Source organism: Equus caballus, chromosome 16 (assembly GCF_041296265.1).
Source record: "Equus caballus isolate H_3958 breed thoroughbred chromosome 16, TB-T2T, whole genome shotgun sequence".
NCBI classification, from domain to species: domain Eukaryota; kingdom Metazoa; phylum Chordata; class Mammalia; order Perissodactyla; family Equidae; genus Equus; species Equus caballus.
Window position 1 is genome coordinate 65,765,689 of NC_091699.1, and position 25,739 is coordinate 65,791,427.

The following is a 25,739-nucleotide window of genomic DNA, read 5'->3' on the forward strand; positions in this document are numbered from 1 at the left end:
ATTTCAGGGACTCAGCAAGATATCTGCCTGGAATTCAACTTCCCCCAGAGCTCCAGGACTTTACGTGGCACATCCAGAGAGAGTTGGTCAGACCCTTTCCCATGCCCAGCTTCTTTGTGCTACCACCAACATAGTATCCTAAATTAACCAGTGCTCTCAGTGATTGCATTTTTAGTTTTTTCTTCTCTCTTTCTAGGATAAATAGGAAAAAGCATTATCCGCTATTAGCAACTTAAATAAATAAATTTGCAAAAAATCATGGACATTCAGCAGAATCTTCATCCAAAGTAATGAAAACAATAATGAATCAATGGTCGATGAATCGGTGGGACAACAGTTTCCAAGATGCCCCCAAAATCTTGGAAGATGCTAATTATTTTCTAAGGTTCACTAGACTTACGTTCACTAGACTATAGGCAGCAATAAAAATGTAAGAATACAGAGAAATTCAATAACATGAGGCAAAATAGGAAGGGTTGCTTGCTTACTCATCAATTACATGCAAACATCATTAAAAAGTGGAATGCTGAAGAAAGGTTTGACTTATGAAAATTAGGTGAAGAAGGAAAGCAAGACCTTTCCGAGCACACTCTTCAAAGCACTTGTAGAGACCTATTCCAGGGCTTGATTTTCCATGTCTAAACCTAAAAATCTCATTTCGTCACGAGAAAATCCAATTCATCCCGAAATTGTCTTAAAAAATTTATTTTTGTTTTCTAGTAGCTCCTATGAAATTTCTAGATTCTGTGAAAGTCAGAGTAAGGAAGTTAAAACAGAAGATTAAATTGTTTTCCATTTAGTGTGGGCATCATTTACTCAAGGGGTTCTCAAACTTTGCTACATATTTGCTACTGAACAGGCTTTAAAATATCTCAATGTCTAAACTGATTCCATACTAATTAAACCAGAATCTCTGGGGGTGAGATCCAGGCATCGGTATTTTTTAAACGCCCTCCAGGCATTCCCATAGGCAGCCACGGATGTGAGAACTCATGTCTTACGCCACCTTTATTCTCATTAAATGAATGTTTCAGTGGTTATGAGTAAGGACTGTGAGTTAGAGCCGAGTTTTGAATCCTGGTGGCTGTGTAAACTTGGACAAGCCCTTAACCTTTTGAGCCTCAGTTCACTCAACTATTACTTAGCAATTATTGTTCCCACTTCATGGGGCTGTTTTGAGTATTAAATAAGGTAATATAAAAACTTAACAGAGTACATGGTATGTAATAATCACACAATAAATGTTGTTAATAATATATAAATATAACAATCATTATTAGTGATAATTATTTATTAATTACAAACTAAATACTACGTCTGGTTTATAATATGTACTAGGCAAATATAATTATACCTACATCTGAATTAATATATGGAACCAAGCATCAGATGTATGCTGACTCAATGAATTCAGACAACCAGTTTGGACCTTAAAGGCACTCTCTCATTTAAATTACACAAAGGCAGGGTTCAAAGATCCTCAAATTCACTTCCTCCTCACACCTGCCACCACACAGATTTATGACACCTCAAAGGCAGCTGCGTAATTTGAGCTTGACTTGCAGGAGAAAGCTACTAATAAATTTCCATCGGGCCTTATTAGAGGGAACTTTTAAATCTTCATTGACACAGTAAGAAAGAACTCAAAAAATTTCCAGTCACATTTTTCTTATTTACTGGGTTACTCTGGAGTGCATGAAGACTTGTTTTCCTTTAGTTGTATCTGAACAGTTTGACAGATTACTGTGACAAGGTTACTTTTAAATTGATAAAAGGTTTGATTGTGTCGGTGCATTTGTCAAAACTGTCTGATACCACATATAATGGACCCTGCACTCAGAGCCCAGACGAGTCTGCTCTCACTATTCAGCGTTCAGCACACACTGTAAGGAGATGCAACAAGGTTGTAAAAGTCGGGGAGATTAGCTTGGGCAGACCTTCAGCTCTGGAGCACAAACACTCCTACTTTGTTCCTCTGGCTTTTCACTGCGGGCGTTTCTCCTCCCTTGTTCAATGTTAAGGTGACATTTACAGGTTCATTTTAAAGGGAGCAATGCTAGGGCATCATAGCTTCAGCAAGGAGCACATTTATAGAGAAAAATGAAGGGAAAGGCAGCCGATGTTCTGGTTTTCTGGTGATGATTGGAAATATGTGTGCACCTACCCAATAGTTTCCCTCCTTTTCGTTCATTCTTCTTCAAGCGGCCTTAGCAGCGCATTCTCTTTGTAACAGAAGAACAATTCACCCTGTACCTCCAAGGCTGTCATTAACTCCAGATGAGCTAACCATGAGGCAGTGGGGGCAATGTCCAGCTAGGGCTTTCTGAGAACACTGTATTAATTAAAATTTGTAAGTCTTGAAGTTGGTTAGATAAAAGGTATTGTAGATATGGAAAATATAAACACATTAATAATTTTGTTTCCATTTTAAATTCTGTCCATTATGTTAAATGTGTGGTTTTATTTTTTTAAGAGCAATTTCAGTGTGTTTCAAGGGCATATTTACAATCACATAATAGAAGTTACCAATTTCTTTGAGGGAAGAAATATAGCTTAATATGTGAAAATCATTACACCACCAAAATTTTATTTGGACCAAAAAATTTGCAGTGCATTCTCTCTCTATTAAACCAAATCTATCTTGCCCCGCTTTCATCTCCTCTTGTGATAAGCATAAAGAGTAGATAATCTAAGTATTCCACCCATGGTCTCCAACTGATAACCCATCCCAGGAATATAATTGTACAATCAATTGGAGTTTTAGTTTTCATTATATCTGCCTTATGTGCTTTTAACAGTGCAGTCACTAAATGTTTAATAGTATATTGATGACCCATTCATGACAATGTAAGAAAAAGATATGAACAAAAAATCAACTGATTTGGGTCCTATTCTGTGCTACTTCACTGTTTCTTTGAAGTTAAACTGATTAATTGTGTTTCAAGTCCTTGGTTGTTTGTTTTTGTTTTTGTTTTTTGCTTTGGTGAGGAAGATTGGTCCTGAGCTAACATCCATTGCCAATCTTCCTCTATTTTGTATATGTGACACTGCCACAGCATGGCTTGATGAGCGATGAGTAGGTCCACACCTGGAATCCAAATCTGAGAACCCTGGTCTGCCAAAGCAGTGTTCGAACTTAACCACTATGCCACTGGACCAGCCTGTCAAGTCCTTGTTTCTTAACAGAAATATAAATGCATATGAAAAAAGACATTTCTCACTACTCATAATTGTTCCACTACCAAAATTGTTAATTTTCATGCCCTCTTCTACGATCAAAAATTATTCTTCTTCTAGCTTTCTTTTAAACTATTCCTACTCTGATTGTCCCTTGATCTCATGGGTTCCCCTCTTTCCACGCTGCAGTTAGAGTTACCTGTTTTGAAACAAAGATCTGACTATGTCACCTTCCTGTTTAGGACAGTTCAATAGTTTCCTCCATTGCTCTTAGGATAAAACAAAGCTCCTAACATGATCTTCAAAGGGATCATCTTGTCCCTCTCCACGCTTCCAGCTCATTTTCCTCCATACTCCAACTCCCTTTCTCTGCTACGACGACAGTGGCTTCCTTTCTGCCCTTCATCCTTGCCATGCTCCTTTTATCCATTAGTTCTGCACACATGAAGTTCCTTCTGCCTGAAATGCTCTTCCATTTTTCTTCATTTAAACCTCATTTAATTAAACAAATTAAATAGTTAAGCCTATTCTTCTTTCCAATCTTAGCTCAAGTGTCACTTCCTGGGAGATTCCTTTGCTCATCGTCCTAACTAGGTCTAATCCCATATTACAAACATTCTTAGTTCCCGTCCTTTCTTTTCCTGCATTTATACTAGCAATTTTATATCAAAATATATGATTATTTAATTGATGTCTATTTCCCTAGTAGAATATAAGCTCTGCTAAAGCAAGGCCTTTGTCTAAATTCACTCATCACTTAATCTTCAGCATAATATCTGGCATGCAGCACAGGTGCACTATAAATATTTCTTGATTGAGAACACAATAAAGTTCCTTGAGGTTTCTCAAGATAAAGACATTACAAGGTCTTTAACTATAGTATTTCCTAAAAGACACACAATGCCATGCATTCATCCAAAACATAGGTATAACTAGAGAGATTTTCCATAGAGTAAAATCATTCTTCATGTCTATTATTCTTCAGGCTTGTCTTCTTTTCTTTGATTTTACCGTAATCCAAACATAGGAGCTTTGATGATGAATGTGAATGGAATCACTTAATAAGAATTTGCTCTCAGATTATACATTGAGAAATAATGCAATTTCTTTTCTTTAATATCATTTTCTTGCTGTTCATTGGTATTAATATGGATATTGTATTCTAATACCAGATAATTTGATATGCCTTTGCCTTTTTTATATATCTCTGTTTTCCATTATTTTATTACTATGGATATTAGCAAATATTACATTTCCTATAATATAAGGAAATACTCTAAAATACCTATAATTTCATAGGAATAAACATGCAAACTTGATCCTGACGGCAAGTTCATTTAAACCTACAAATATTATCTGTTTTATAGGGGAAATTATTTTAAAGTGTTGGAGTAGTAATAGGAATGCAAAATGACTTGAATCTTTAGAAGACGGCTAATGTGAAATAGTCATGAGCAATGTGAGAGACCATCGCTATAAAAGGGGAAACAGGATTTTACGAATGACCCACATTGGTCTCTTACCAAAGGCATCTCCAGCCATCAGGGCATAGTCATGCCACTGAATCAGTTCAGGTTGTGGCCCTGCCAATACTGCAAAAAGGGACCGGTGAAAGATATAAAAGGCAGCCCAGGTTTTAATGCTAAAAACTGGGGGCCTCAATGGAATATCAGAATTTTAGAATGAAAGTTTAAAAATTATCAAACATATTATTATACACATGGGAGAAACCAAAGTTAAGAGAGACGTCATTCCTCTAAGGCCACATACCCAGTTGATGGCACAGCCAGGACTGAAACCCAAATCCCTTAGTGCATAGCTATTTCCACTACATTATGCTGTTCGATCATATCAGTTCTCTAAAATTCTCTAGGAAAATGAGTCTAAGCAATAAGCCCCAGGTCCAAACCCCTTCAGTAACTGGAGGACACACAAATATTTTTACAATAACCATAACATGGGCCAGGCCTAATTAGCTCGCAAAAATTAATATGAACAAATTATCATCACCTTTCTTCACTAAGCATTCTTTAAATTTCTCAAATGCACATAAGAAACATTAACAAAACTTCTTTCTTCAATAACAAAGTTTCTGTGTCACCACACCTCTCAGTCCTGAGTTAAAAATGCCAATACAGGCTTTTCGGTAACACTTTCCATTTATAAATTTCTGGCAACATTCTTTGCAGAAATGGACACTGATCCAGAAACTCATAGTATAATGCTGCATCAGTGGTATGTTCATAAACCAGCACTCCAAAGAAATAAGAGAATTTTTAAAAGCCCTGATTTGTAGGGCTTGCTGATTCCTGTAATATAAATACCCCTGTCGTGGCTGATTTCAAGACACTGAGTGTGTAACAAATCACTCACGGAATTCCTGAATATTTAACAATTAGCTCCAGTGCACTAGTCAGAATCAGCCCCCGTGCACCACTGATACTACAGGGAAACCTAGAAATAATCAAACTCAACCCACTCTTTTATAAGAGGAAACTGAGGCTCAAAGAGAGTAAACGATCTTCCTTAACATTACACAGTGATGAGCAGGTTTTCATACACAAGATTCCACCTCAACTATACTCATATACTAAAAGAAAACTCATGCATTAGAAATACATCTCATTTCCTTATGTTATTATAGAGAGAAGTGCTTCTCAAAAAACCAGCAGTATCAACAATACCAGGGAGCCTGCTGGAAATGCATATTCTTGGGCTCCACCCCAGACCTACTGAATCATAGTCTCCTGGGCCCAGAAATCTGTGTTTCAGTAAGCTCTGTGAGTGTTATATAGCAACAGGAAACACTCTTTCCTTCATACCCACCAATATTTTTTTTTATGAATGAGATTCATATATGAATCAAAGATAATAGTTATCCTTTTTTCACATCAGCGTCCCTTCCAGGAGATACTTCATCTGAAGCTTCTAATGTAAAGTCCGCAATCTTTCACACTTTCAAAGGCCTTACTTTTCAAAAGAGTTTAGAATTTTCTAATAGCAACAACAAGAAAAAGTTGGGCTATTTACCTTCCAGTTCTCAAACTGAACATTTTATAGACCAAAACCTAACACATATTTGTATGTCTTAGCCTTGGCACATTTCTTTCTCTTTTTAAACTGCTTTCAAAAAATATTTATTTTTCAATGTTCTGCCTTACCTCTTTCACAAATCAAGACAGTCAATAGCAACAGGGTGCCCCCACCCTAATACACATACTGCCTTGTCAACTGATTATATAGTTATGTATTTGTGTTTTGGTTTATCAGCCACTTCCTGTTGTTTTGATATTTGTTCCCAATCTTAAAAACCAGAACAAAGGCAAATAAATATCGTCTGCTTTGTTTTCCTCTTCCAATATTCTAGAAGTTGGAAAATTTACAAAATAAATATCCTCTCAATCTTCTTGTAAAAGCATTGCAAAAGAAAGAAAAATTGAGTAATAGTTTCCCCAAATTTAAAAATACCCAGCTAACACACAATCAAACGACAAATAGCTGTACAGATAGTACTTTGAAAATAATCAGACAGCAATCTAAAAATACAAGTCTATGATTCTTAATTAGTTATCCATTATTAACTTTATTTGGAGGGTAAACTTAAATATCTTTAATTTATTTGCACAGAAATAAGAGTTCATACCATAAGTGTTAGTAGATAATAGATTAATGAAAACATTTTGGAAAGGCATTTAATCACTACCACATTTCCTTGCAAATATACAACTACTTGTTGCATGCAGTTCTCAGCCTTGGTGGGAAATAGCTTCACTGGACTTGGAAGTAGGTGTTTTCAAGGAAACTAGAGGATTAGCCTTATAATCCTCCAATTACCTGATCCCGGCTGAACTTACATTTACCAAGAACTGGTCAGAAAACTTTGCCACACAGGAGGTAACCATCCTAAAATCCACCACTTCTGAGTTTTTGAGATTTCCATCACTAATATTTCTCAAAAAAAAAAGCAGCTTCTTTCATGAGATTCATCACTGATTCCACCAGCCAAGTTCTGAGAATCCATCTCAATGCTTGCTCATCACCTTTCTGGCCAATACATGCACATTAGGCAGCACTCCCCCATACATCTGCTCAAGAACCTCCACTCGCACAACAAAAAGTAAATAAATTCCATTCCTGAAAATAAGCTGAACTCAGATCTCAAATTTAAGTCTTGTTTGTACAGCAGAGTCTTCCTCACTGAGACACCAATGAATGGGTAGATTGGGTGCAAAACCAACTCCGGTGTGGACTGAGCCCACTCGGGCAAGTCTGAGGATTAGAAACAGCACAGAGAGCAGAAGGGCACTTACGGTTGGCACAGCTTGATTAGGTCCTGGTCAGTGGTGCCTGGTGGGAGGCCTCGAATGTACAGGTTCGTTTTACTCAACTGTTCCCCGCTGCTGTTGTTGCTGCTGTTGTTGCTGCTGCTGTTTGTGCTGGGGCTGGGAGGAGCCATGGGGTGGGGAGCTGGTGCATAGGACTGCTGGAAACAGAAAAGGCTGTTACTGGAAAAACAAAGCCAGCACCTATTCACAGGCCAGCAGAGCAACTTGAAAGCAATGCAAGCTTCTCGGCCTCTCCAATGCACACATGCACACACATATTTCTATTACTACTCTGTGTACTGCTGAGAACATCATTTGCTTTCTCCCCCCTCTGGCCCTGCATTTTGGATCAGCATAAGTTAGCCATAAATGGGTCAAAAGAAAAAGTTCTCAGGCGCTCCTGACAGTAGCATATGCCTTCTGGGTTTATCCACTGTGATGTTCCTTAGACCTGTGAAGTGGCATGTTACCTCCCTCCCCAATAAAGGACTCCTGGCCCTAAAGCTCTGCCCCTAGCTCACCTTTAACAGCCAAACATCTTTGGTCTGTCTCTACTCCTTGTTTCTTCCTTTTCTCCAAAGAAACTTCATATTGTTTTCCTCACCACTACTCTCCAGTACAATTCCTGACACATAGAAATCACTCTGTAAATAGTGATTCTATGAATGAACAAATGAATGAATCTATCTTCTCTCTTTCCCCCATTCCCAAATCTGTTTCTTCCTGGTGAATGTCCTTTGTTTGCAAAACTGAGCCACCATTCTCTCCCTACAGTCAAGATCTCCTTTAAAATAGTCTAATCCAGGATCTCAGCCTAGGCATTAGTGACAACTTGGACGGGATAATTTTTTGTTGTGTTGGGGGGGACCTGTTCATTGTAGGATAGTAGCAGCGTCTTTGGCCTTTACCCACCAGATTCTAGCAGCACCCATCCCTCAGTTGTGACAACCAAAAATGTCTCAACCCACTTCCCAGTGTCCCCTGGGGGGAAAATCCCTCCCCCCAACAGAGAACCACCCCTCTAACCTGTCACACTATTTTATGGTAAAATGGGAATGAAAAAATGACCCCTAGTAACTTGGAATATACAATGTGAGGGTCTTTATAATTATACATGCCAGATCTAGTAGATATATTACTCATTATACTTTATATCTTCTTCATACAGGTATATCTTCAAAAGTTGTAAAATTATACTGGCTGTTTGAGTTGAGTCCCTGCTGTGTTTGTTATTAGCTGTTTGACCTTTGGATGGTGGCTTAGCCTCTCTGAGATTCAACATTCTCATTAATAGGAGGAGGACAAAAACAGTACTCTTCTATGGCATAGGGTCTTTACAAAAACTCAATGAGCTAATGCAAACAGAATGGTTCCTGGAAATTAATAAGTGTACAATAAATGTTAGCAACAACAAAAATGTAAGAAGAATAATAATGATAATATTTGTGGTTCATGTTTGTCTTGCCAGCGATATTAGTCTATATAGCTATCCTAGATATTCTCAACCATAAGCCAGAATGTAACCTAACCGTACAACAAGCACATTCATCCAGATTCCAGTGGGGAAATTTTTGGCCAAGAGTTAACCTGAAGACTCATTATCAGTTTTATCAGGAGTGAGAGGTGCGTACTTATCAAATAGCAAGTAGGTGCTTAATAAATACTTAGGTTGCATCATGTACAATAAAAACTGAACACAGCACTTAGCCCATAAAGACAAGAGGCCAAGTTTTAGCAGTATCCAGCCTTGCTTCTTGCTCTAATAGTCTGTTTTATATCTTTCAGGATTTCACATTTGCCCCAGTGCATATTTCGGACAACGCCTCATAGATGTAGTACATCAAAATGCAACTCATTATATCTACTCTCTCTTCTCCCAATCCCCTACACGAGCCACCCATTACAATGACCCATTACACCCATTACAATTACCATTACACCACCCCCTGTCTTTTGGTGATGCTGTCATTCTTCCAGCCTCCATGCTGGAAATGTTGGTGTTACTTTCATCTGTTTCCTAATCCTAAATCTCAAAATACAGTCAGCCACTGAAATCTCTCAGAGGTTTCTAGAATCATCCTTTCCTCTGAATTTCCAGTTTTTCCAGGCCAGGGTCTGAACCACCTCATAGGTAAAGGGCTTCAAGCTTCCTATGTGAACTCCTTTCCCTCATGCTGTCCTCTTATTAACTGGAGGAGGTGCGGGGAGGAAACAACAAGCCAAATAGTCAAACGCAAACACAAACTGGTCAAGAGTGTATTGGGCAGTTTGCTTAAGGAATGGGGAGGTGAGAGAGCAGATATGACGGCAGCCAAACCTGGGGCCTCCAACTCCCTTCTTTGAAATAAACATTTTCTCCAACCATTTCTCTAGTATTACTTAGTTTATTAGCAACAATTTTAATGCAGAATTGTTAAGTGAGTTACACAGGAGAATACTTTCTGTTCCCAATATTTGGATAAAATGACATACATTTATTGCCTTTTGGAATTTAATAACTGCATAATGTTTCCTGGTTTGCATGACAAACTACTCCTTCTTGACCTAAGAATTCAGTTTTGCTCCTCAGACACCCCCTAACACTTATGCTCGACCTCTTTACAAGCCTTGCACTTAGTAGGTCTTCCATACCTCCTTGCCGAAGCAGCATCCTGGGCCCTCTATCTCACCACGGGGACAGGTGGGATTTATCTTTTACTTCCCTTATGTGCCTTATGATCTTAAATTTCCCAGGGCTTTTGTAAAGCTGTTTGTTACCACTTTCACCTCCCCTCTCTCCAAATTCTTTGAATTCCATTCCGTACTCAGGGTTCTTTTAAAATGAGGCTTTGTTTAAAGCAGTTTTTCCCATTGCGTAGCCTTTAAAACCATTAGGGAACCAGAAAAATGACTCCAGCTTTACATATCACAAATCTGATGGACCAGTTCAGACTGAGCCCTTGGCTGATCAAATAAGAAAGCACCAACTACACGAGGATCAATATATATTTACTTAATTTTTCCCACCAGGGGTGTTTGCGAGCATTTCCATAGCCAGAGCACCATTTAGTAAATTGCATGGTACCTAAAACAATACGGGTGCCCTCCAAAGGGCCCAGTGTATTCACTGGGAAAAAATTAAACAAAGCAGTCAAAAGCAAATCAAAGCTGGGATGAATATAGGGAACTTGTGTGCATGGAAATGAGGTACGTAATTTATAAACAGGAGTGGAAGCACCAGACTCCTGAGGAGAAAGGATGTATTTCAAAAGCCCTTTGAAAAAAATACAGAGTCAAGGTGGTTTTCTATGTCATATTCTTGTTTGTGAGTTCTAGAAATTTTGTTGAAAGAGGGAGACTTTCTCAGTGTTATGGAACCAATCAATCCACAGATTTTAAAATCCAGTGCCGGCACTCCTGCTAATCCTTAATATTTCATTTATCTGTTGATAATTCACTGAATGATTCAGGTAGCAGTCTGCATTGTAAATCATTCTTTGGTTTTAAGAATTATAAATTCCTTCCTCTCCACCCATTTTCAAAATACACATCCTTTAATCAACAAAACATTGGCAGAAGCTTCCCGGAATGTCTGACAAATGCACAGGCTTAAACGAATTAATTTGTGAAAAGCAAAAGCGATTTTGTATGCTCTGGCTGCCAAAGACAAATGACCAAACTACAGCATCTTTAAAAAAAAAGAAAAAGGAGCATCAATAATCTTAGGGTTAATGGGTCACAGCAGCCACTTTCCTGATTAAAAGTGGCTCTGATTCCTTTCTCAATTCTCTGTCTTTAGACGGATTTAGAATTTTACCATTCATTAGCTTTGAAATCGTTTTAGGAACCAAGAAAGAAATATTAAAATGTTAGTAAAAAAAATTATTTTCCTTCAGATAAAGTTGACTTTGCTATATTGCTCAAAGCGATATTTTGTAAATCCTATTTAGGAGTGGTGAGGACTTACGGTCTGGGGTTACTGAACACTGTAACACTGCTATAACAGGGCAGGGGGGGTGCTATGAATTTGCAGTGTCAGCTTGGTTAGAACCAGAAGATTTTCAGAAGAGGGCGTTTGGATGGCACTCTGATTGAAGGATGGAGACAGAGGACTTCTCGCGAAGCTGTGTAGGCTTGGCAAGTGTGCAGATTTCTCTTAGATGTGTATTGATGGTGGCATTGCTAGGAGGGTCTATTAGGGATTATGGGATGGAGGCTAAAGCCCTCTTAACCACATGCTGGGGCTGCTAAATCAGCAGATCAGTACCAGTGTCCTCTTTAGGAAATTAAATAAAATGACTTGGCATCCATTTTGGAAGACGTTATTCTTAAAATAACGATTGTAATAATTATAGGTAACATTTGTTGTGTGCCTGCTAAGCATTTTATGTATATTCATAACACCCCAACAACGCAAATAATATTCTCAGTTTACAAATGAGAAAACTGAGGTACAGAAAGGGCAAATGACCTTCTCAAGGTCACACGGCTAAAGCCTCAATTTGAGCCCAGGGAGTCTGACTCTTGAAGCCATGCAGTCCCCCACAACATGAAAGAACTTCACTCCTTACTGATATGGGCACCAATAAACTCAAACGGCTTCCTTGTAGTCAACTGTGGAGGATGACACTGGCAAAGCTCTGGTGCATCCAAGTATAAGGGAGAAGAAAAGAATGATGATGATAAACAGCATGCAGTCAAAATGAAAGTTAACAAGCCCTTTCCCTCTATCAGAATTTAAATGAAGTTCATCTTAAAATTTAATTTCGAAGGGGAAGTGACCATAAGAACCAAGCGTGTTATGAGTTTTTCAAATAATGTCAAACAAGTGGGTTCATTTGTCAAGATTCATGGTTTGTTATTTAATAACAGGAAAATGAACTGGCTTGTAGATCATCCTAAACAGCTGATTCATTTAGCGTGCTTTGTTAATATGCCCCATTTTTCAAGTTTGAAAAGTGAATCAACCAAGTCCTCCTACATTCTTATAAAATGTGTGGTTTGTGTGTGTAGGTCTGGAGGGAGTCTCCCGTTTTTACCAACTACATCTTTTGGAAGTAGATGTGAGATGGATGTGAGTTGTTTTTCTGTTTGTTTGTTTGTTTTCCTGTTTGTTTTAATAGAAAGCATTTGGTACACCCATTAGTGTTGTTCACACATCAGTAGGGTAAAGTAAGTCATTAAAAGTCATCTTTTATACAATGTCAAACTATATTCAATGAACACTTGTCTGAAGGTGGGGTTGTAATATACATACACAAGCCAGATAATTTTAACCAGGGTTCTCAATCTTGGCACCACTGACAATCTGGACAGGATAATTCTTTGTTGTAAGGGGCTGTCCTGTGCATTGCAGGATGTTCAACAGCACCCCTGTACTCTACCACTAGACGTCAGTTGCACAACCCTCCCTTCAACTTGTGGCAACCAAAAATGTCCCCAGATTGCCAAATGTCCCCTCGGGGGGTAAAATCACCCCTGGTTGAGAATCACTGTTTTAAACAGATCCATTCCCTCTCCTTGAAGGGCCAATACAGTACCCCTCATGGAACCATGATACCAACTCAATGGCCTAAAACCTACTTCACTGAAAAACCCCACCACTTACCCAAAGTTCAACTTCTTACCCCCAAATGTTTATGACGTTCACCTCCCCAAGCCTCCATCCGCTGTAACTAAGATGTCAGTATGGCACATTTAACTTGCAGCAGACTAGGTCTGAAACATACTTTTCCCTGTCATTGAAAACATAACCCTTTTACAAAGATAATTTTAAACATTTTTTGCATGCAATTCTCCTTGGCTAGGAATCACAGGGCCTTGATGCCAAACTGCAGTCAATTCTATTCCCAGCATCTGGTTGCTGGCAGGATCCTGAAGCAGTTGGTCTGGTGGTTTTGGAGTAGCCTTGGACTCCATCACACAGCAGTCTGTCCTGCTGACGGTCTCCTCAATTTGTTTTTATTCATCTCCAGTGCAACAGAATTTGTACTCTTTTATCCACTCAAGGGTAAAGCCCTGGATAAAGTCTCCCATGGGACTGACATGCCAACTCTATTACTATCCAAAAATGAATATAAACCACATTCCCGTCTTAAATCATGCATTATTTAGCTTGCACGTAAACATGCAATCCATTGCTTGGTGGATAATGCTGCTGCAGGCTATTGGATTCCTCTCCCAGATAGTGTGATTTCCACATAACCTTGCTTCTGCAGATCTCTCCTCTAGTGTGAACACAACATGAGAGAGTGGACGTGGCAAGAGCCATGGCAGTCACTGGAGTGTCTAAAATAGCCTCAAATGAGGGTGAATATGAATATTGTCCATGCAAGCAATAATAAATGCAGCTAAATTAATATCTAAGGCAAGGCATGCAATTTTAGCCATACTGTCATGAACCACCTACATTACAGCTTTGCAATTTTATGCTAGGCCATTGCCTCTCCATTATCCAGACTATGACGATAGAAAACAATTGCTTCAATTACGCCATTTCTAATAGAGTTTGGTGAAAATCTGCCCTACTTCTCTTTTCCTACCCACAGATCAGATATGGAAATGAGCAATAAAGGACAAAACTCCTCACAAAAGGCAATCATTTGTATATTCTCTGTCAACTGATCTAGGTAACAGATGCTGTCAACAGTGGTAACATGGTACTCGTGAGCTCCAGACTGCCCACTGAGAATTCCGCTCTGCCACTAACTAGACACTTAAAGCTCTAGTCATGAGTAAAAGAGGGATTATGATTGTCTCACCTAAAGGACTCTGAGTGGCTTTAATATATAAATTCAATGTAAAATATTTAGCACAGTGCTTGGCATAGAGTTATTACTCAATAAATATTTTTTTTGGTCTTAGCATTTGCATCAACATCATCACGAGGCAGGTCCTTAAAATGAACATCGCTGTCTCAGTCCTAGTTGGAGTAATTTACCTTTAAGGGGTGTTACAGGAGTCAATCACTTATTTTTTATTTTTTTAAGCATGGGAGCCACTATTCTTGAGATGAAACTATGTCATTAGAACTATAGTTTGCCATTTTCATCAAGAACCAAAAAGCAATAACAAAACAGTGATGAAACAACCACTGTGAGTAGAATGGCTAATTCGTTTTAAGGTATTCACAAATCACTACCAAGGTTTTATTAAAATTCTGTTAGGATGAGATTCACTTTTGCTCTAAATATTAGTTTTTTAAAACCTCAGCAGATTGCATAATCACACATTGCTCTGTGCTATTTACAAATAGGCTTAATCTAAAGTCATTGAATTCCATTCAGAAGCTTAAATATTAAAGGACATTTTAAAATTCATGGTACTTGGAAACACAAGTCAAGTAGTTACTATTCATTTCAAGCACCTATAAACCAATTTCATTAACAAACTCACAAGCTAGAGAAGAGTGGCTACTATAAATGATGCCAATGGCCTTTAATAAAGATTGCTCGATTCTCCAAATACCAATGACATCTGGTCTTTGCCTCAACTCTTCTTTTATTTTGGCCAACTCTTGATTTCTTTAAGGAAAGATAAAAAAAATTAAAACGTGCTTCAACATTTGAGGTACTTACGGCATTAATTTAAAAAGTCAAGTCTACACTTTGAAAATAACCCAAACAGTTCATGATTCTAATATTGATAATGATTAGTTCCTCCTGCAAAAAATGATCCATGATTGGTTCCCTAGGTGGAGATTACAACATCCACTACACTATAAGAGTGATTGTTACAATTCCCCAGAAATACTAAAATTGACTGTAATCCCTATATGGGACCTCTGTTCTGTTTGTCTGGGAAATACTTCAGAGATCAACTCAAATGTCCGTTTATAGGATGGGCTAGAATCACTGGGAAAAGAGTGAAAATGTAGGACTGGTTATCATCAACTGTTCACGGAGATCACTGGGAGAGCCCATGGTAAGCATCTTAATGTAGAATGCAATCAGAGATAAAGAGGAGCTCTTGTGAAGAAGAGAACAATTACCTTTGAGTCACATTCTTGTGCCTTACATGTTTACTTAAATTTTCAGTTTAGTTTTTTCCTCATCTCTATTTTTTAATCCTTTCTTATTTTTTAAAATATTCTGTTTAACAGTTCAATACTCTTTGTTTCCCTAAAATAACAATTAGTAATATTGCCAGCAGTTAATTCCCCTAGCTTTATTATGTATGCTGTCCTAAACAGAATGGAGACCAATAGATGTAACTTAAATGGCACCACTATAAGATATGTTGACATGGTATTTTACTGCAACTAAATGAACACTTTCAAAGCGTTCTTCTTCAGTCATGAAAACAGATATAATGAGCATTTGTCCACTCAATTGATTAATTTTATATTAATCAATTATGTTACTGATTTGGTTACCGATAGCTAATGAGTGATAGAAATAAAGCATTTTGTTTTAAACCATGTATAAAAGAATCACTATCAATAGTGGAAAGCTAATCAGAGTACCAAATGATACAAAGCTTTTTGGATACACCAGATGATTTTGCCCAATTAAATCAGAACTTTGTTTTTCTGAAAGCAAATCTATGTTGACTCAGGAGTAATGCAATAATAGCATAAATAACATGGACAATCAAACATAACTCCCTTATCTAGACTTTCATCCCACCTCCACAATGTCTCTCCAACCCATATCTAATCCCGTTTCTTCTGTTTCCCAGGGCTCATTCACCTTTCATGCCACATTGTAGCCAGATCTGCATCTATATTTTATCTTCTTCCTCCCACCTGGAATGCCTGGGCTGCATTCCTATATCTTATTCTAGGGTGATTCTAAATTTTATTGTACAAACTGGGACACATTTGAGAGCAAAAGAGGGAGACATTAATAATTATATCAGGACACAAGGTATAAATTGAGACTGTCCAAGGCAAATTGGAATATATGATCACCCTAAATTACTTTCTATTTATCTAAATCTCACACATTCCTCTAGGATTACTTAAAACTCTACCCCATTTCATGGCATTTTCCTTTTATTACTTTACACGTATTTCATTTTCATATCTTCTCAGTTTCTACATCATTTAAGTCTACAAAACGTTATAAAGTACTTAACAAGAATAACAATGGCTAACGGTTATTGAGCATATATTATATGCCACACACTGTCCTACAAGCTTTGTATTCATTGACTGACTTAACGATCTCCGAACTTTGGGAGGTAGGTACTATGATTATCCCCATATTGAGGATGAGAATATTGAGACTCAGGGAGGTTAAATGACTTTTCAAGGTTGTTCAGCTTCTCTGCAACATATAGGACCTGAAGCTCGGCAGTCTTCACTCCAGTTAATTCCAGATTTAAATCTAGATACGAGCTGCCCAATACAGTAGCCATTAGTTACATGTAGCTATTTAAATTTAAATATAATTAATTAAAATAAAAAATTTAGTTCCTCAGTCACACTAGCAACATTTCAAATGTTCAAAATCATGTGGCAATTAACTGCTATATTGGATAGGCAGACATAGAACATTTCCATCACCGCAGAAAGTTCTATTGCACGGTGCTGACATAGATCATTCTTACAGTTTCAAGGCATCGTCTCCCACACCTACTACAGTACCTAACTGTGCTGAGCAAAATCATGGTCACAGTTTCTAAGCTATTATTCATAGTTATTGGGGTTTTTTAAGTGCAATTAACCTCCCTCCAGTATAGACCATATTTAAGTTTTTTCTCCCTCATGAGTGGGTCTAGGTTTTAGCATATACAATCTCTTTTTCAGTTGATACCTCCCCTGACCAAAAGTGGACATTATTAAGAGAGATTTCCAAGAAGTAAAATACAGTCGGTGAGGAGAACAAGACGTATTTTATTTGTTTTTAACCAATAACCAAAGTTTCATCTATATCGTAAAACTGCTAAAGATCAAGACACGACAGTCTCTGAGATAAAGTGCTGGTGCAGAATCAACGTCTCTGTCATTGGCAGACAAGTTTCCCGCCTGGGAAGAAAGCTCTGCATTTTCAAAACGGCATCATCTACTTTACCTGCACAGCCCCAGGGAAGAGCACTTCTCCTCCCCATGTCATATGCCATTCTACCAACCTCATCTCTGTCTAAACTGGACCAAGGCAGAAAAGGAGAATGCTTTCTTACAATGAACCACCAGGGCAATTCCGCAAATTCATAAACAAGAACCTATATTCCATGACATAAAATAGTTGTGTTGTTTTATTAGCCAATGCATTCATATTTTATTGATGTAGCAAAATTAAATGTGAACAGAACTCACACTTTGAAAGTCCTAAAGCTAAGAAATTTAGACTATAAAACACAATAATTTCCTCCAGAAGACAATGTTAGAGCACAGATCAAAAATGCGACAGCAATTAATATGTGCAAAATAATTGCTTCATTATAAAAATTGGAAGGAGCACTTTCACAGATAATTTTCTGTGAATATATTTTCAAAATTTATTATGTTTTGGACCATAAGATGAAATTAATTATAAGAATAAATTAATGTTCAAGTTCAAGAAAAAAATGATCTGATAATAAAATGAATATTAGACATTTTATATTGTTCTTAAATTTATTATAATTTTTAAATCAGAAATGAGATATTTACACATTCAAACTTCTACATTTCATAATTATAAACCTCTATGAGGACTTCTTCTTTCAGTATATTTTAAGTCAATCTGCCTCGTACCTAAGAGAATTTCCAAAATAGTATAGACACACCCAATTTCTGGTGCATCTCCTTTGTTGCATGATCGCTGGAGATTCTCTCCACCCAATGATACTTCTCCATAATCAAGAGAACAAACTCTCCCCAATAATAAGACAGCACTGGTTTTCTTTCTCCAAATTACTCTTGTCCTTTTTAAATAAGTGATTGAAGGTTCAAAGACTGGCAAATAAAGGGTATTTTTTGCCCATGATTGGTAGACTCTCTGAAAGCTCAAGAAGAGGAAGTGCTATTGTCATAGCATAGCAACTATGAGCACAGATCCTGAAGCCACCCACCCAGGTTCAGATCCTGTTTTAACGCTTATTGTCTATATACGACCTTGGGCAAATTATCTGCCCACGTCTGCCTCAGTCTCCTCATCTGTAAAACTGGGGCCAATAACTACCTCAGAAAGTTGTTAAACATTTCAAACGAGTGATTATGTGTAGAGCACTGAGAATAAAACCTGGAATACAATAAGCACTCTACAGGAGCTCCTTCTTATTATTACATAAATCCTAAGGCATTTTTACAATACCCATTGTTGTCATGAACAATAATGTTCTAGTAAAATTGGGTGCGCCTGGTTGAAAATCTTACAACACAAAGTAAAAAGTCCACTGATGGTAGTCAAACTGAAATTCTATCTAAATTGTAAATCAAGAAATGTCATTCTTCAATGAGACATTAGGCTCGATTAGTACCAGTTTAGCTACTGATACTAATTGTCTTCAGATAAACTGATGACAAGACCCTCAGAAGAATTTTTTAAGACAAATGTAAACATTTACAAGGGAAATCATTCTCAGAATACACAAATCCCGGGAAAATATCTATACATTGTGAAAGTACTCATTAAAATATGACATATCTTATTGCCAGTGAAAAAAGCTTATCGGTTAAAGATACACTAATTACTAAACGTCCATGCACTTAACTAAAAGGACTTTTATATACAGAAAACAATCTATACCAATTTCACAGCTTCTAACTCTAAAACTGATTAGGTTTTTAAAAATGGTTGTCCTGCAAGGATACTTTGTGGGTAAACAATTGCTTAAGTTGTGTATTTCAGTTTAATTATCTCCCTAATTTCTAAAAGGTTGTATGATATGTGCCCTAGGGTAGTTGTAGCAAATAGTTTATGGTAGGAAAATGAGATAGTCATACATTTATACATTCCAAAGTACTTACTATACATCTCCAATATTCCAGAGAATGATTTTGTTTTGCCTTGTTTTGCTTCGGTTTGGAGAATCCTATGTGTAACTTGGCAAGCAGAGATAACAGCCCTTTCGAAAGCCTAATCACGAAAAGAGCTTTCTAAGAGTGGCCATTCTTGTGCTTCCCCAAAAGAAGCCTCAGCGCTCGCTCTATTCAGTAGAAGGCAAACTGGCTGAAGTGGGGATCCAAACAGGTAACTAACTCTGAATTAGGACTATGGTTGTATTCCAGATCTCTAAGGAAAAAAACCAAAGGCAAAACAAAACCCTGATGGATAGCTTTGCTGATTCTTTTCATGTAAATACTCCTATATGGCTGATTTTAACCTACTAACAGTTTAACCACCGGCTCACAACATTTCTGATAATTTAGCAATCAGCTCTCACAAGTGGCCAGCTTCCACACCCTACTTATTCACAAAATGCAGGTGACCACAGGTGAAATGCTGCTCAACGGTCCAACATCCCGGAAAACAGAAACAGAGGAAAGGGTCTATTTGCATGTGTAGTAAAGAAGCAGCTGGGAATAGCCTGGGAAGACAGAATAAGAGTTTCTTGGTGGCCCTATCTCAAATGCTAGGACCAGAGGGCACCATAAGAGAACGTATGGGCAGAAGGATGGGCAGAGCGATTTAGGAAATTTTCATGCTCTAACGGAGGAACATTGTAGGAAACATAAGAATTTCTTGTAGAAAGATGAGACTCAAAGAGAAGCTCCCTGTTCATTAGCCAACAGAGAACTCCTTAAAAAGAAAATATCTTTATGTCATCATTCCTTGCTGTACAAAGTCTCAGGGCCTACTTTAAACTCTTTGAAGGCAGACCATTAACACTGTGAATTTGATCACATCTAAGTAGAATCAAAACAGGGACAACCAAACATAAAGAGCTAAACGATGGCAGCATCTATCACCAAAGCAAAAAGTATAGCATTAACTACTGGAGTAATGATACAAGCTGCCTCCTTGAAATCATAATATCAGTAGTTTTTAAGTATTCCTTAACTCAGGAAATGGGTCTAATTAACAGCTTGTGATATTAAACATTTTAATAAGGCAGCTTACATACTAACTTACATATATAATATAAAACACTTACATGTGTATCACATTACCCCTTCTACTTATCACCCACCATCATGCAGAACCCAAAGCTTTGGCTGATAATGAGTAAGCAACTTGTTCAAGTTTACAAAACAAGTACAGTGTAGCAAAGCAGCCTAGAATTACAGCTTCTCATAGTTTTGTAAATAGAGTAAAATATTTCTTTTCTATAGATAGACTTCCTGAAGCTGCTAGCTCTAAGAATTTCTGTCCAGAATTTTGACTTGGGGGAGGGCTATAATTAGAGAAAAGTTATATTATACCAAGGAAAGACCGAAGGCTTCCAATTCTCAGATAACCAATAAAAACATTGATCTGTGCTACAACACGTGCAAAACAGAACATATAATTAGAATTCATCATGCAAACTGAACAGTAATATATAAAACTAAATATTATTATGAGAAAATATTTTAAAAGATAAAACATAACCAGTGACAATTATTCCTTTCAATCCAAAAGCGATAAAAATAGAGGTACAGTTCAAGCAGGTGAAGTTAGCATAGACTAATCAGCACACATAATCAGAGGATAGAAAGCAAATGAAACATAAATAGAGAAATGTGATATGTGCCAAAATGTAGCCTATACTTACGTCGAGTAAAGTATAAAGGAAAAGACTGCCTGCGTCCAATGCTAATTCTTATGAGAATGTCTGTTTCTTTTATGGTAAGCTATGCGCTTCGTAATAAAGAAAAACATATTTTACTATGCAGAGTGATCATTTTAAGTATCAGAATGAATAGAACCGTGGAATGGACAAGTTTTATAACTAGAGTTCTCAAAGACGACAAATAGAATTTATCTGATTGCTTTTTCTTGTGGTTTGCAGAGATCAGAGAAAATTAGTAATAATAGAGATAAAAATAAAAGGAGAGAAGAGACTTAACGGCATAGAATTTTTTCTACCAGGCTGGTGACTTTTTCTCAAATGAGTTATGGTCTATCAGTAGACTCATATTTAAGACATCTTTTGGCACAGGAATATTTTTTATCCAGTGTAAACAGGTATCCACTGGTATTATGTTCTGACGTCAGCAGAGGAAAGTAAAGATTCCTGCAGTGTAGACTACCCCACAGTGGGAGAACTCATTCTTAATGCCCAAAGCTCCCAGTTTAGGCATACAGAAGCAAGAGATCCTAGCACACCCACCAGTGGCCAAGAAGCACTGTTTGGAGAATTATAATATTCCACAATGTTGAGTGTCCGCTCACCTTGAGGCTGCCTGTGCTATGTGCAAAGGCAGCTTTCCTTTTATTTATTTGGATTCCACTAGTCATTAATTTCAATCAGTACTAAGGCTTCTGGCAAGGCTGGTTGGTGTCATATGTCAGTAATCTGAGAAAGACAGACATATACACCTGTAATCTTGGCCACGAGTATCTATTGTGGACACAATCTACAACTGTGTGCCAGGACACAGATAATGACAAAAAAGACATGTTCTGCACTTGATTTCTCTTGGTTAGAAGACTGAAAATGGTATGATTCAATGTGTTGCATTTACTATGACCAACTTATCATACCCTGGCGGGTCAAATAAGGATAAGGCTTGTTTATGAATGGAATGAAAATGAAAATTATGTTTGTAGCTGATATGTTAGTTCTAGTCACCAGTCAATATCCTCACATCTCAACCCTACCTAATCTTACAGATTATTTTTTATTGAAGACACAGAGGAATTAGGGAAAATTAGAAAAATGATCATTGACATTCCAAATTTGTTCGTTACATAAACTGAAATTTAATGGGTAGTCTTCCTGTGAGCCAGAACACGTCTTATGTGATCCATCACAAAAAGGAGTTAAAATAATTATTTAACATTTGTTTTTCTGGCAACAGAGTATTGATAAATGATAGACAATCCCTCTCCATTGGCAGTAGTTCAAGATGCTTTGTGAACTTCTGAAAATACTTTTCTGAATGAAACTACTTATAATTCCTGAAACACTTTAAATGCAATAATGTTACACGTTGAAATCTTCCTGATTTTGGCATTTATTTTACTGCAGTTTTGTTTTGAACCACATATCTCTCATTTGAATCAGTTTTAAAGTTCTGCTTAAATATATTTCTCAAATACCATGCTATGCCGAAAGTGGAACGTTTTTTTTTTTAACTGAAATTGAGGTATAGAGTATTAGGGAATAGCAATATATTCTACTAATAGATAAGCTACTAAGACATTCCCTAATTATAATAATTAGAGAATTAGGATATTCTAGAGTAGAGCTAAATGACTGAACGTAAAAAGAGTGAACTCCAGGAAAGTTGAAAGCAACAGATGCTGTGTTAGTCCATTTGGGCTGATATAACAAAATGTCACAGACTGGGTAGTTTATAAACTGAATTTTATTTCCTACAGTTTTAAAAGCTGGAGGTTTGAGATCAGGATGCCAGCATAGTCAGGCGAGAGCTCTCTTCCAGGTCCCAGACTTCTCACTCTATCCTGACATGGCGGAAGGAGCTAGGAAGCTCTGTTGGGGCTCTTTTATAAGGGCACTAATCCCAGGCATGAGGGTTCTACCCTCCTGATCTAAACACCTCTCAAAAGCCCCACCTCCTAATAGCATCACATGGGGCATTGGGATTCCAATATACGAATTTGTGGGGGGACACAAACATTAAGACCACAGCAGATGTTTAACTCAAAAATGTTGTGGATGGATGGGCCAAAGGTTAAAATTATGTACTTGATTATGAAAATTAAGATCTGCCCCCCCAATGCAGGGACAGATCCAGGTTTTGTAGTGTGTAAAGCTTATACAATTCAGGGGACTCATTAAAAAAAGAATAAAATTGACAAATATAAAATTACTTACAAAAATGAATATTTATTTAGAATGAACAAAGAAGCTGTAACAAATCACCAATTTTTAAAAGCTGATAAATAACATAAATATCAAAAAAATGCCAAAAAAAGCAATATTAACTCCCTAACACACTTCAAACATAATTTTCCCTCTTTTTTTTTACCTGCGTATTCTTTGATTGCCTCATCATATGGCAGTAATTTTATCTTTTTTTTTTTGTAGAGTGAATAAAAAGGTAATTCTGTCTGTCCTCTAGCAGTCGATAGAAACGCAATCTTTTTAATTGATAGTTTAGAATAGTTTTTTCTTCAGCGGTACAATTCATTAATGGTAATGGCTTATAAATTGTTGGCATGGTAAATTTTGGAACAAAAACTTGGGAAGAAGTTTGCATAGACTTATCTTTTGGCTTCAGATCTTGCAAATCTCTTTCTTCTATTTCCCACATACTTCCAGTGTTGGGCACCAGAGGCCACATGTCTATCACAATAAGATCTTGTGGTGGTATGTTTCTGTCACAATGTCCAGGACCTCAGCACAGTGGGCTGAGTATTCTTGGAAACCAAGCTTATTACAAAACAGCTAGTGATAATACAAACACATATCTCATTAGGCCCAGACTAAATGCATCTCCCACCTAACTTCTTCTTAGCTAAATTCCAAAATACCCACCACCACCTGAGAAAAAGGAAAGTGTAAATGAAGAAGTTGAAGTGGAAAGGGACAAGGATCTTACCAGTTGTGATTAAAATATCTTTCTTTTGCAAATTTGCCAAACCCATATGAGCAGATGAACACATTGCAAGGCAATGGAAGAATGTGGCTTTTATGGTGACTAAAGTTTATCTATACAATTTGGATGGTCTTTGGTCATTTTTAAGGAGAAGAATACAAAATGAAGATACAAGATTAGATATAGGATCATGGAAATTTCATCAGCTTTTAGGCAAACTTGCTGACACTGACTCCTCAGCCCACTTTTCCAGCCACCCTCCACCTCTCCCCCGTAGCAAGAGGCGATCTCCTATTTTCAGATGTAAGTGCTTTGTACGATCATTTGCATTTATGCTTTCCCATGTGCTGTTCTTTCTATCTACAATGTGCATTTAGCTTATGTCTCATGGTGCCCTTTTCTGGACACTTTTCTAATGGCTCTGTGCTGAAGGGTACCTCCAAGTATTGCCCTGGATCACGGCATGTAAATTTAACAGTACCTTATGCCTTGAATGTTCAACTTGAACTTAGCAGTCATTTTTCACAGATCAACTGTGTATTGGTGATTTAACATCTGGATACATCTGTTTTTATTTTCATGGCTGTGCCTCATTTGGGCACCAAGGCCTAGTTATGCTTCCTTCTCACTGTCTCACATCTGTCTCTTCCATTCGTTTCCACTGCTTCTATTCTTGTTTGGGAGCACTTCACTTCACATATGGATTAACGTAACCGTCTCCAAATTGTGCTTCCTGTTCCCAAGCTCCAAATACTTTAACTATCCTGAATGCAGTCTTAAGCTTTATCTTACTAAAACAAAAATTAATTTTCCCACTTCATCGCCATGTTAAGAAAGAAGAAAATCCTGAAATGCTCTTCATAGCCTAAATATCACCTTCCCTGGACTGATATTCAAGGGCTCTGGACCATTTTTACAAAGTGTCCTTGACCATTAGCACACAACAATAAATTCTTATTCCCAAATGTTTATAAATTTTACTGTCTTGTGTCTGCAAGTTATTCCAATTTATTTTTGAAAATTTAGAATAATGTAATGCTTTTTGCTGAAGAAGAGAAACTATTGCTTTCTGATGCATGTCTGAGTACCTATTATTCAATAAAGGATTTCATCTCCAAATTGCCAGTTTCTACAGTTTGCTCATTTTGTACCAAAAAACCCAACACAACTGGGCCTTTATGAGGGCCCTGTTGAGTAATATCACCTCAAAGGACATAAATGTATTTTCATTATTCATATTTACAAAGAAGTGAGTTATACAAATCTTCATTAAGCAGGGAGAATGCTCCAGTGTGACTGCTCACATCTAAATGGTCTGGGAATTGTCCTTCCCAACATTCATCAGCCATCTCCTCATTTTATTCTATTAGCAGGGAAGGAAGAGCAATGCCAGACTGATCAATGTGCTGTGAGTCTTATAGCTGTATTTCAGAATGACCTATATTAAAGGAGTTAGGCAAACGTGGGAGAAATTTACTACTCACAGGATAATGGCTCACTGTAGCACGAGGGTGTTCCAAACATGGCATATTCTTGCTTTATTTACGCCCCAATGCTTGACTGATAGTCTTTCTCATATTTTGCCTTACTTTTGAAAGCACGGATTCTCTTGCCTTATTGATCTCTTTATACCCTTATCATTTTTCCCCTGAGTTATTTGGCATGATGACAGCAGTGCGTCG

General features: G+C 37.4%; 1 protein-coding gene across 17 annotated transcripts in view; it reads right to left on the reverse strand.

Moving 5' to 3' along the window:
• Positions 1-25,739, reverse strand: part of RBMS3 (RNA binding motif single stranded interacting protein 3) — a 1,248,509-nt gene that overhangs the window by 501,365 nt on the left and 721,405 nt on the right. For 11 of the 17 annotated variants that reach the window (XM_070238085.1, XM_070238080.1, XM_070238078.1 and 8 more), the window contains one exon: positions 7,488-7,660. In XM_070238085.1, the coding sequence (XP_070094186.1) occupies positions 7,488-7,660 (173 nt within the window). The remainder of the gene's footprint in view (positions 1-7,487; positions 7,661-25,739) is intronic. The other 6 variants (XM_070238087.1, XM_070238082.1, XM_070238079.1 and 3 more) reach the window with 1 other exon arrangement.